The 13,838-nt window shown below is 43.4% G+C and overlaps 1 protein-coding gene across 1 annotated transcript in view; it reads left to right on the top strand.

Annotated features, from left to right (window-relative positions):
- The window catches only part of LOC144783326 (acylamino-acid-releasing enzyme-like), a 352,393-nt gene that overhangs the window by 213,122 nt on the left and 125,433 nt on the right, over positions 1-13,838 (top strand). The window contains exon 13 of the mRNA XM_078662358.1: positions 8,250-8,301. Within this exon, the coding sequence (XP_078518484.1) occupies positions 8,250-8,301 (52 nt within the window). The remainder of the gene's footprint in view (positions 1-8,249; positions 8,302-13,838) is intronic.

Here is a 13,838-nt window from a genome sequence, read left to right as displayed (position 1 = left end):
TCCCATATTTAGACGACTGCCTTATAAAGGCCAGTTCTCGCGAGGTTGCACATTATCATCTACAACAGTGTCTACACCTGTTTCAGTCTCTGGGGTCCGTCAACCTCGACAAATCCCAAATGAAACCTTCTCAAAGACAAGCTTTCTTAGGAGCAACATTGGACAGCCAAAAGCTCGAAACCTTTGTCTCGGAGGAAAGGCAAATGAAGATCAAACACATGGCGCAGAATCTGCTATCAAGAAGATTAGTTTCAGTTCGACTGTACAAGTGTTTTCTGGGGATGATATCTTCTTGCATCCCATTAATACCAAACTGCCGCCTCAGGATGAGACCGCTTCAGGAAGAACTGAGCCTACAGTGGCTACAGGTCTCCGGCACCTTCAAAGATCTCATCAGGATCACACCGCTCATGCGGAATTCTCTCCTCTGGTGGACACAAAAGCGACATCTCCAGCAGGGGTGCGCATTCCTTCAAGAGGCACCAAGCCTTACCATCACTACAGATGCGTCTCTCGAGGGCTGGGGAGCGCATCTTCAAGGCCTCACAATCAGCGGCAAGTGGACTGCTCAACAAAGGCGATGGCACATCAACCGTTTTTAACTGAGAGCCATTTTTCTTGCACTCAAGGCGTTTTGTGCAGTCATTCAGGATGCCAATGTGTTGGTGAGAACAGACAACACAACAAGCATGCACTACGTCAACAAGCAGGGAGGAACACGATCACTTCTCCTGTCCCAAGAGGCACAAGACCTATGGGAATGGGCTTTAAAGCACACCATAAATCTTCAAGCAGTGCATCTTCCGGGAACAGAGAACGTCCTGGCAGACGCACTCAGCAGGACGACGGTCTCCACTCACGAGTGGGAACTGCATCAGCAGACAGTGGAGCGCATCTTTCACCTGTGGGGCCGACCAAACCTAGACCTATTTGCGACAAAGACCAACAGCAAATGCCAATTCTTCGCAAGCTGGCATCCCCAAAAGGACTCTCAGGGGAATGCGTTTTCGATAGATTTGTCTCTGGCATATGCGTACGCTTTTCCACCAATTCCACTAGTCCCCAAGGTCCTGCGGAAAATGAAGAGGGAACCATGCCGACTGATTCTAATTGCTCCCAGATGGCCACCCAGTATTGGTTTACAGAGCTCCTTCTTCTGTCGGAGTGCGAACCGATTCAGCTGAATCCAATCCCGAACTTACTCAGCATTCAGAACGGACAGGTTTACCATCCGGATCCAACATCATTGAGATTAGCAGCCTGGCGCCTGAGTACCGTGAGTTCGCCCACCTAAACATCCCGGAAGACTGAAAAGAGGTTCTGGCCAAGGCAAGGGCGCCTGCTACCATAAAGACATACAGTCTTAAATGGAAGCGTTTTTGCATCTGGTGTCGCTCAACCGAGGTTCACCCTTTTTTCAGCAAAGCCGGAGGAGATTCTGCCTTTCTTCCTGTAATTGGCAAGATCAGGCCTGTCTCACGCAACCTTGAAGGTCTTTCTGGCTGCGATCTCAAGGTATCGACAGGATGGGACCAATTCCCTTTATTCATCGAGGATTATACAACAATTCTTTAAGGGCCTCTTTAGAATGTTCCCTCCAGTACGCCGTGGCATCTAAATGTGGTCCTGGCACAACTCATGCGTCACCCATTCGAACCCATCCACAAGGCAGACCTGAAATATCTCTCGTGGAAGGTATCATTGCTGCTGGCTTTAACGTCCTCCAGGAGAGTCAGTGATATCCAGGCTTTCACTGTTCACCATCCTTTCCTGCAGTTTACAAGTGACTCTGTAATGCTCCGCACTAATCCGAAGTATATCCCCAAAGTACCTTCGGATTTTCACCTCAACGAACCGATAATTCTAAAGTCATTCTTTCCTAACCCGCAAACACCGGCGGAAAGAGCGTTGCATACGCTGGACGTCAAAAGGTGTCTTAAATTTTATCTGCAGAGAACATCCGCTTTGCGCAGTTCTGACCAACTATTCATCACCTACGGTTCAATTCGTAGGGGGCAGGCAGTTTCTAAACAGACTATTGCAAGATGGATATCTTCTGCCATTGCCTTTTGCCATGCACAAGCAGGACGACCGTTGCAAGCAGCTCCTAGAGCGCACTCTACAAGAGCAATGTCGTCATCTACGGCTTTATTTGCTGGAGTTCCCCTTCAGCAGAACTGCAGGGCGGCTACTTGGGCCAGTCGCCATACATTTACCAGACATTATTGTCTGGAGGCAACTAGCGAAGCTGATACTTCTGTGGGTCGAGCAGTTCTACGGAATCTTTTCAACTAAGGTGAGCCTCTTTTCCCACCTCCTTTTACTGCTGTCAGACGCTTCCTGTGTTCTATTTGTTACACATGCTTGCATGATTGCACTCTGCTATGCTTAAAATGATATGTGTATTTTCAGTTTGCACTGTTATATGCCTTATATGCTGACAAGCTTGACTACAATTGGCGTCTGCCTAGCACGGATGTACTGCTGGCTACTTTGATTCAGGCATGTGAATCTATGAAAGACACCCCTAATACTGGAGAAGAACAATAGTTACTTACCTGTAATCTGTGGTTCTCCAGTATTGGTGTCTTTCATAGATTCACATGCATCCCGCCCACCTCCCCTCAGAGGCTTTTAGGCTATATTGGTTTACCTTCACTCCTTGCAAGAACATCTGAGAGCCTGAGCCTCTGGGGAGAACCTACTGGTGGGTGCTGGCGCCTGATTGGCTGTATTTTGGACTATACAAAATGACTAGGATAGTCATAGGTGTGGAAGTTTTTTCTACTGTAGCTTTGGCTACTTTACTTCCTGGTTTGTTTTTATTGGTATTTACTATGTATTTATAGCATATTATTGCTTTTTTATGTACCGTGGGACTCCCACTCCGACGACGGGGAATGATTCAGGCATGTGAATCTATTAAAGACACCAATACTGGAGAACCACAGATTACAGGTAAGTAACTATTGTTCTTACTATTCATCAACAGACCTTAATCACTACCCCTTAAGAGACTGCATCTTTGGCATGGCAACCCCTGTAAGTGACCCCGTCAAATACAAATTGCAAATGAATCACTGTGGAATCTTCATCTCACCTAGCACATCTACTTAGTTCCATTCTGCCTCAATATTCTCATCCCATGCTAATTTACCATGTGTCAGCTTCACCCATCACCACTTCCTTTGCAGTCCAGCCTCCCTAATTCGGATCAATGTTAGAAGGTTGTGTTTGCCTCCAGATGTACACCTTCAAAAAGTATATTTCCTTAATTTTAAGGTCTGAAAGAAAAAGATCATTTATAGTTTGGTCATTGTGAGCCATTTGTGATTTAAATTCTCTATACCCGTCCTACACCATGTTAAACCTGTCAACCTTAGGGTGATCTTCCCCAGAACATTTTACCTCACCTGCTTCATTTTGCTCAACTTATGTTTCTTGGCCTTAGGACTCTGTGCACTTTACCACTGTTTTACAGTGCTAAACTGCTTCTGCTCTCTCCTCAAAACATGGTTAAATTGGCTCATACCCAATCAGCATATTTAATTTACTTGTGTCAGTCCCTTGTTGAGTGGTATACTATATACCTAAGGCCTGTAACTTAAATGCTATCAGTGGGCCTGCAGCACTTATTGTGCCACCCACTGAAGTAGCACTTTGAAACATGTCCCAGGCCTGGCCTTGCAGCCTGAATGCAGTTTTAAACTAACTGCAATGTGAACATGACATTAAAACCTCCTTGCCAAGCCTTACATTCTCCTTTTATTACACATAAGTCACACCCAAGGTAGGCCCTAGGCAGCCCATAGGGCTGGGTGCTATTTATTTGAATGGTTGGACATGTACTTTTAAGTTTTACGTGTACTGGTAGTAAAAAAAACTCCTTCATTTGGTTTTCACTACTGCGAGGCAATAAGCTGTAATTTCCAGTTGGGAGCAGGCAGCTACATCATGTTTGGTGTCTTTAGAATCATAGTGAAATATCCTATTTAATGGTAAGGTCAGGTTTTTTATCACAATTTTAAAAGTACCGCTTTTAGAAAGTTGGCATTTTTCTGCCGTTTTTCCTTTGTGCCTGTAGCCTGGCCTGGGTCTAACTGGCAAACTTTGTAAATTCCTCCCAGACAGTCACACAATAGATACATTAGGTGTGCCTGAATGGGCCACCTGCTGGCCGAATGAATAGCCTGTGCTCTGCGTTCTCGCAGGTGGCCTAACACCCACACATTGTCCCAATAGCAAGCTTGGAGCCAGAGCAGAGGAGTCATACAATTCCATGCACTATAAAAGCCACTGTCCTAGAAGCTTCTCCCACCTTCCAGAGGAGTGGATCAGGGTATAAAAGAAGGGCATCAGACACTGGCTCTTCAGTACACTTCTGAACCTGTGAAAACTCTGCCAGGAAGAAGGACTGCTGTTATGCTTGAAAAAACTGCCATTCTGCTTGAATGCTACTCTGAAGGACTGCTGGAATGCTGCCCTATTATCCTGCTGGTCTACTAGCTTCTGTCTGGGTTCAAGGACTGGATCGTCAACTGTCCCAGAACATCCAACGTGACTCACCAGGGTTAGGTTGCTCGCATCCTGTTTAAATCCATAGACACCAAAGGCTACCTCCATCTTGAACCTGCACCTGGACCAAGCCTGAGTGAGTCTTGACCCTCCAAGTGGTTCCCAGCCAGTCCTGGAATCTTGGAAGTGGTGTGAAAGGTGCCCGGAAAGCCAACATTAAAAGACATGGGGACCTAGTACTCTTTTCGCTAAGATCCAATTAGCCTGCCTATCTGCCCGAGGTGTATCGCTGGCTGGATTGACTCTGTGGCTTCTCCCACTACGTTCTTTTCCACAGCAACAAATCCTTAACAGCGATCCTTCACCAAAGGGGTATCCGGCCTCGTGAAACTATCTTTGGCTACAGCCCTCTGCCTCTCCCACTGGAGATTTTATTTTCATAACAAATTTTATTGGACTATACTAAAGAAGTATAGACAGGACATCGGCAGGACATCACACCTCACCAGAACCAGTACAGTGCCATGCAGCTCCACACGGTATGAATGAAGGTACCCTCATCAACCCTGCAGCAAAGGCAAACTGGGGAACTGATCACGCCCCATGCGCCATGAAGCAGTATCACATGTAATAAGCTCTGTGCAGGTACTTAACTTTTATCAGTCGGAGGTGGGCAAAAATCGCCGACTCTTGGGGATGCACTCAGGGCCTTTGTCCAGTCATTCTTGTCTAGTGTGTCAAGGGCAGCTTCCCAAGCCGCTCTAAGGGTGGGCAATGTTGTTGTGTGGCGTTTTAAGCTCCGAGTGAATTATCCCGATTCATGCCCTTATATAGGTACAATTCACATTGCCCTTATATAGGCATAGAAATCAAACCCTTATTTAGGCATAGCCCATGCTACCCAAATACAGGCATGGCTACTTCCAAACGTACCAAACGTCACAACGATTTCTTGGAAAACCAGCTTAAGCAGTCAGGGAACTTCCCCTTGCGTGAATATTGATTTGTCCAGAGAACTTAGTTACTTTACGAAGAGCAAGTATTCCCTAGGGGTTCTTTCCTGACATTCATATGCCCGTCTTCACATCAAACTATGGCATTCCTAAACACCTTCAAGGTATAAATATACCTTTACTTGCTCTTGCAAGATACAGTGGTTCGGAGCAGTTCAAAGACCTACTTGCTCGACGCAGCTCTCTACAGCAAATGCAGAAGGAAGCAGACTCTCCAGCTGATGCACTGATCAGGAAGCTGCCTTTCTCCTGCCGAGAATCCAGCTCCAGTGTTTCCGGCTCCCCTTGCGGGGTGTTGGGAAATCGAGTCCCGAGACAGAGATACCAGACCTCCTTCATTCTAACCAAGGTATGGAGCTGATTAAAACCTAGAGAAACCTTTGGTAGATTCTTGGCAAAAACTAAACCTATGCTACACAATACTTACTTCTTCCCGCGTACTAGACTTAGGTTAGGTACATTGAGGTAGGCGTATTTTAGAAGCACCAGTTGAGTATTTTAGTCAATATTATTTATGTATGTATTTTTATATGACTTAGAAACCATACAATTTACAGTATTATTTCATATTACTGTTTACGCTGTATGCATCAGTCTGCATAAAGATTGTAGCAGTTCACTTCTCTTGCATGAGAAAGAAGACTGTTCAATAAACCCTTTTCATTGAAAACGCCCATCCCACTATTTCTCTGCAACTCTGTAGAAACTAAGCATGCACGATTGACTGAGTGAAATACTTTTCTATTGTTTCCACGACTCTGAGAGATATATTCTTATTCTTGGGAAACAAAGTTGTCATGTTTATACGGTTGTCAGAAACTAATCCCTTCTTGTGTATTCGAGAAAGTTTCTAGTGACCTCTGAGTTAGCTGGCAGACACACAAATAAGTTTAGTATATTCGATAGAGACCTAGTTGACCTCAGTCCTACGTCTAATCTATAGGATATATTATTCCAATGCGCAGAGCCTATTGGGAATATAGGAACTACACTACAATGTGTTTGAACTATTCGGACGAGAGATTAGTAAATTTGCACTAGTTTGTGAGAACCCAGGTCCCCCAGAAGGAGCTTACCATCCACTGGGCTAAATTCTGAAAAATCCATGAGATCCTTAACGTAGAGGGTAATGACATGACGAAATTGCAAGTACCGGTGGAATTGGCTGCGGCGTAAGTGGTATTCGTTTTGCATCTCCTGATATGTTTTAAAAACTATGCACTGGGTAGAGATCTAGATAGTGTTCCACTCCTAGAAGCCTCCAGCTAGTCCACCTGTCGCAGCACTTTGCCCTGCTACAATGGGATCCACGCAGTTAACTTCCCCCACCACCTCATCTGCCACAGGGAATGTTTTCACACATTTAGGACCACATGTGTTCCAAGGGAGAGAGACCCAACCCCCTTCCCATCATACAGATATTCAGCGGGGAGGTAGCAGCCATCACCCACCTCTCAACTGCATATGCTGGGCTGCTATGGTGGTCATACTACCAATTGTTTATAATCAGTAGATGAGAAGCGGAGTAGTATGAGTATACATCAGCCATGACGATACCCCCAGAGAACGGGGATTGGAAGCAAGTTCTGAGGGCAATGCGGGAAGCCCCTTATCCCCACAGGAACCTGCTGAGGACATTGTTAATCTGCTTGAACCACGACTGGGGAATGAGGTAGGGATAATTCTCCTTTGGAGATTTTTGACTTCCATTTTAGAGACTAAGGGGTAGATTTACAAGCCCCTTGCGCCACTTTTACGCCATTTTTCCCATGTTAGAAATGACGCAAAAGTGGCGCAAGGGGCTTGTAAATCTGCCCCTAAGTTCGAAGGTAGAAATCTTCACAGCTGCTTTGATCCAAGGCTATTTAACAACGATGCTACCTCCTCGGGCTCCTCCTGCAGCTTTGCCCCACTGAACTTCACTTTCTCAGAACATTCTTCAAAAAAAAAAAATCTAAGTCCAAACGTAAGAGCTTACTGGGCCCAATCCACTTCTTGTATCTGAAATATACTACATCGCCACCAGCCGTATTTTTCAACTTTGACACAGTTTTGTGTGTTGAGATGTCTGAGGTTGGCGCTTTGATCTTTTAGGTCTTCATTTTACTAAAAACTAAAAAAAATATTAACTCCGGTTCTACTGATTGGATATTTGTCATTTTTGTGTCAAATAATTTATTAAAATTTACTCACATTTTTTTAACTGGTTTGGAATTTTTTGTGTTTTCACTTTTTTACTGTTTGAGTAATGCATAAATACTTTACACATTGCCTCTAAGTTAAGCCTGACTGCTTTTTGTGTCAAGCTACCCAGGGTTAAGCACAGGTTAATTTAGGGACATTTCCTGGTTCACCCTGCAGGGTATTGTGGTTGTCGATTGACCAGAGTTGACACACCAGTCACCCAACAACCCAATTTCTCACACACTACATGCTTTCTAATGTACGAAGATTGTATCATAGTCACTGCATTGCCCTAACTACTAGAAGACAAAGTAAGTATATGTAAGAATATTAGAAGTGTACAATCGTTAATACGGTTATATAGATGATGTGAAGATAATAATAATATACTTACTGTGACAATGTAATGATAGGCGATGTACTTGATTTGACATAATGTAATGTGGCTATGTACCGTCTATGGGAGCTATTTTCTGCCACTGTTCGAGCCACTCTTTGTTCAGAGACAAAGTGTAACCCACTTACCCTTTATTTCAGGTGATCTTGGTTGCGGACACAGACTTGAGTGCTGTTGGATCCATCACCCCAGGTAAGAAGTTTGTCTTAATGAGAGTTCATTGTATAGACAACTGCAGCAAGAGAGAAATGTAACAGCCCTAATGGCACAGACTTTTTTCCACCCTACATAATCTCCTCTAAAGTTAAGAGAACTACCAAAGTATAAAGAAAAACAAACTGAAAGTAAATTTAAGGAGCAATTACAGGATTAGGACATTTTTTATTCTCTTGAAAAAAAATCTAAAAATCGATAGATATCTGTAGGTTTAATCGATATATATCTTTAGGTTTATTAATCAGTAAGTCAGATGTACTAGATATGTTTTTTCTTAGACAGTATGTATTGACATCTACTTTACTTCTAATATTTGTAATTGTATTATTGTGACTGCACACTTCTGAACATTTTCTAATTTGATACAGCTGCTTAAACTTTTCAAAATGTAATTACTCTTGGTAATACGCTTAAGTCTAGCTCTTTTGAAATTCCTGACCAAGACGTTTTGCAAAGAATACAGAGTGGTGGCGTTGCACTCTGCTTCCTTGTTTGTTAGGAGGCTCTGGCAAATGTAACTTCCCTAATTTCTTCTGGGTTTGTAAAGAGCTGTAAAAGGATCACTAATATAAAAAGAATATTACTTCTTAGCTCAAAAAGTTTTAAACAGGAAAGTTATTTTATCACGGTAAGTACACTGAGAGTACCATTACATTGCAGATCATTACATTGGAAGTGCCTTTACTTTACAGATAAGTGGGTAAATATTAATTCTGAATATTAATCTAACTTTCAAATGTATTAAGGTATTATTTTTTAACTAAAATTATAACTCTATTTAAAAGTCATCTGATGTAAATTCATATTTAATGTTAATTTGTTTTAATTAATATAAAATACATTTACATTACCCATCCCAGTAATCTTAAACCCATTATTATTCCCAAACCTTACTCATCCCTATACCCTGAAACCCCCGTATTACCCCATCCTGGAACACTAAAAATCCCTTACTAACCCTTAACCCTACCCATCCCTGAACCCAAAAACCCTTTACTGCCCCTAAACACTACTCACCTCTGAACCTTAAAAAAAACTAGCGGCCGAGTCCTGCACCAAAACCCTGCAAGTGCTCAACCCGCTTTTTAAAATGTTGTTGTACCACTGATCCACGTATCTGCTGAAATACTCAAGGGGAGGCTGCATCGAGTTCACAGTGGAGCTGCAGATCCACAAAACAGCGTTTTTTGTTTTTTTAACTTTACTCCGGAGTGGTACCTCTGAGGCCCCTTCCCTTCGTCAACGCCCAGTGGGTCAGGGTAACCCTACCCTCCACCCTTATATCATTTTGTATTATATTTTGTAGGACTTGGGGACCAAGTAACCGAAACCTAAGATAGCAGAGAGAACTTTTTCTTCATGTTGCAGCTAGCCAATCACAATGTGTACTTGAGCTTTTGAATCAGCGGACCCACCGTGGTGAAATGCTCGTTAACTATTCATATATTTTTAGCCTTAATTTCTATAAAATTACTGAACAGATTTACACCAAATCACAAAAAGCACGTTAGACCTGTCAGCCTTAGGATGGTCTTTACCTAAAGATTTTGCCTGCTTACCTCCTCTTTTTGCTGATTCTTATTGTTTACCTTAGGACTCTGAGCACTTTACCACTTTACCACTGACCAGTGCTAAAGTGCATGTGCTTCTCTCATAAAAACATAGTTTGATTGGTGTATCCACAATTAGTACATTTAAAGTTCCTGTACTTCCCTAGTACAGTGCACTACCTGTGCCCTGGGCCTGTAAATTAACTGCTACTGGTGGGTCTACAGCACTGATTGTGCCACTCACACAGGTAGTCCTTTAAAAATGTCTCAAGCCTGCCCCTGCAGAGCCTTTGGGAACAGATTTACTGCAATGTCGACTTGGCATTTAAATCACCTTGCCAAGCCTTAAACTCCACTTTTAGGTATCTCCTAGGGCAGGGTGCTGTGTAAGTAAAAGATAGGATGTGTACTTTTAAGTTGTGCATGTCTTGGTACTGAAAAACACCTACCTTCTTTTTTCACTGATGTGAGGCCTACTCCTCTCATTGTTTAACATTGGGAATTCCTTATTACACTTTAAGCAGTAATTCCTGATTGAGACTGAGTACCTCTGCCATGTCCCATATAATTGGAATGTTAATGATAAATCCTATTTGCTGAGTTTGATTTAACATTACTATTTTAGAAATGCCACTTTTGGAAAGTTAGTATAAGTAAGAGTGGAAGACCCAATAAACCTTTGGAGGCTTGGGCAATTAGTGTATTAGCGAGTAAATGTACCTAGAAGGGATTTTCCTACTTTCACACAATTTAATACCTAATGAGCAAACAATGGTTGCAAGCTCTATCTAGTAGCTCACATTGAGTTATTTAAAAATGTAATTGGTTTAGTCCAATTTGAACAAATCTGCCACAGATAATTTTACACAGGTGTGAATTTTTCAAGACGTAAATTTATAATGAAAAAACCTTCCAGAGGGTACAAAAACCTAGTACATATGTAAATATAAATCAACACATAGTGACTGAGATTTACAAATGATTTGTTGTTACAAGCATCTCATTGTCACTAATGTGGACACCTATTCCAAACAATATATACAGCAGGAAAGGATGTATGTTCATACAATGCATACCAAAACAACGCATGTATTACATCCCATTTCTTACATTGCATGCACCGTTACTTCGCATGCATTCACCACGCAAACCATTACAACGCATTTCCCCTTCACATGCATGCAAAATACCTTCCCAACGCACACAAATACCACGCATTCTATTACATCGCACATTTCTCCCTAGCTGCCCCCGAAACACCAATATAGCAACCTACCAAACACACTACGACCCCCTGACACTACCCTAAGCCCTAAACACTAAAGCCAATAAAACTACCCTACACTACGACCTCAACCCTAAGCCCTAACCCCGAAAGCCAAAAACAGTACCCTACACTACTATTAACCCTAAGCCCTAACCCCGAAAGCCAAAAACAGTACCCTACACTACTATTAGCCCTAAGCCCTAACCCCGAAATCCAAAAACAGTACCCTATACTACTATTGACCCTAAACCCTAAAGCCAAAAACAGTCCCCTGCACTACTATGAACCCTAAGCTCTAATCCCTAAACCCTAAAGCCTAAAACACTACCATATACTACTTCCTCAGCACTAAAGCCTAAAACAAGGCCATATACTACTTCCTCAACCCTAAGCCCTAAACCCTAATCCCTAAAGCCTAAAACACTCCCCCCCACTACACTCCCCATCAACTACCCTAAACCCTAAAACACTACGAGTCTAGCGTCGTCCTTACCTGCCTCTCGTCGTGGTTCCAGCGTTGTCTCCCTGTTGTCTGTGTCCCGGCGCACAACCCGTCCATTACATCCCATGCACTCTAAAAGCATGCATTGTCAAAGCACATGCGATGTAATGGCGTGCGTAGTGAACACATGCGTCGTAACGTCGCGTGCATTGTGACGGCACGCGATGTAAATGCATTGGATTGTAACGCATGCGTTGAGATAGTTGTCTCCCGCAGGAAATTGTAACTGATCAAAACAGAAAACAAATCCTCAAGTGAATAATTCACAAGGAAAATAGTTGCAGTTGTCAACGTTTCAGTCTAGATAGTGAAGACGTCTGTTAGACTATCTTCAGGACGGTAGATTTGAATGTTGAATGACCCTTAAAGAACTACATAAGCTAATACACTTTTGGAAAGTTGGAATTTTTCTGCCCTTAGCCCTTTTGTACCTGTAGCCTGGCCTGGCTCACATGACTAGGTCTAACTGGCAAACTTAGTGAAATCCTCTCAGACAGTCACACAATAGAGAGATTAGGTGTGCCAGAATGGGCCATCTGCTGGCCGAATAGTTAGCCTGTGCTCTGCGTGCTCACAGGTGACCCAACACCCACACATTGTCCCTACAGCAAGCTTGTAGCCAGGGCAGAGGAGTCATAACATTCCATGCATTTCAAAGGTACTGTACTAGAAGCTTCTCCAGAAGATGGTATTTCTCTGCTCTTAAAGCTTTGAGTGCCTGCAGCCTGTGTCCAGTAGATGCCCGGAGTGGCGTGCCTTTGTGCATTCCCTCTAGCCAGTCACACACAAAAGGTTATGTGTGTCTGAGTGACCATCTGCATCCTGATGCTTCCTCCTGGGCAAGATGGGAGTGAGGAGCTGACACTTACATCTGAATGTGCAGTGTCCTGTCCCCACACAAAGGGTTAATTCTCCCCCTGTAGTGAGTCTGGAGCCATGGATAGAAAGAAAGGACCTATGTACACTTCAAAGACCCATTTTAAAGTCACCCCCATGTTAAAGAACATAAGTGGGTATAATACTGGGTCTCTGACCCCACAAAATCACACACTTCTAGACCTGTAAAGAAACTCTGTGATGGAGTATTGCTCTGCTGCTACAAGGACTGTCACTCTGCTGGACTGCTGCTCTGGAATATTGGCTTTTCTGCTGTGCTCCCCTGCTGCCTACCCAGAGTGGTCTCCAAGGGCTTGTTGGCTTGCCTCCTGTTTCTGAGACTCAGGGATCTCAAAGCATCACCACCTGCTCATGTGCCTGGTCATTGGAAGTGGACCCAGGTGCTTGCTCCAGTCAAACCGACGCATCTCCTGTCTGCGGGAAGCAGAATTGATGCATCGTCACTGTTGCGGGAGCAGAATTGGTGCATTCTACTCTGAACCAGCGCTACGCCTAAAAAACCGACAAATCGAAATCGCTGCCGCTGCAGTGTGGGAAGATTGATGTTCCCCTCGACTGCAGGATCAACACCGACGCATCGCTCGGCTGCACTCAGTATCTTGCTGTTGCGACTAGGATCAAGGCACTTTGTCCAGCGGGCCCTGCATGGCTCTTTTATCTGGACTGCACTCTATCACAGTCCACATGAACTCTTGACATTGGGCCTACCCAGTGCGACCAGATAACCCGCATAGGGCTTATTGCTTGTAGGCGCTATTTTTGCATTTAATCTTTAACAATTCATATCTCGACTTCTGCGTATTGTATTTTTGTAATTTTGGTCATTATTTATAAAATCATAATCTATTTTTCTAAACTGGTGTGGAGTTTTTGTGGTGGTTTCACTGTATTACTGTTTGAAGTGTTGCACAAATACTTTACCTATTGCCTTTAAGGTAAGCCTGCTTGCTCTGTGCCAGGCTACCAGAAGGTGAGCACAGGTTAATTTATGATGTGTATCTGACTTACTCTGACTAGGATTGTGGTTCCTGCTTGGACAGGGTGCGTACATCTGCCAACCAGAAACCCAATTTCCAACATTCGTGATCAGCGGTGAGGATTAGACTTGTGTTTGTGTTGTGCCATACCATGACTTAGTGCACACTAATGCCCCATATGTGGACCAATTTGAACCCTTTTCAATTCTCCCCAGTTGTCATTTTTTATTTTTCCCTAAAATCATGTCTCGGTCTGGAGAAGCAGCATCTGCACCTGCAAAGATAGATTTTAAGCTGGCCAAGCTGGAGACCTACACTAT

The sequence above is a fragment of the Lissotriton helveticus genome, chromosome 9 (genome assembly GCF_964261635.1).
Source record: "Lissotriton helveticus chromosome 9, aLisHel1.1, whole genome shotgun sequence".
Lineage (NCBI taxonomy): Eukaryota > Metazoa > Chordata > Amphibia > Caudata > Salamandridae > Lissotriton > Lissotriton helveticus.
Note: the sequence above shows the minus strand (reverse complement) of the source record. Positions and strands in the feature narration are given on the sequence as shown.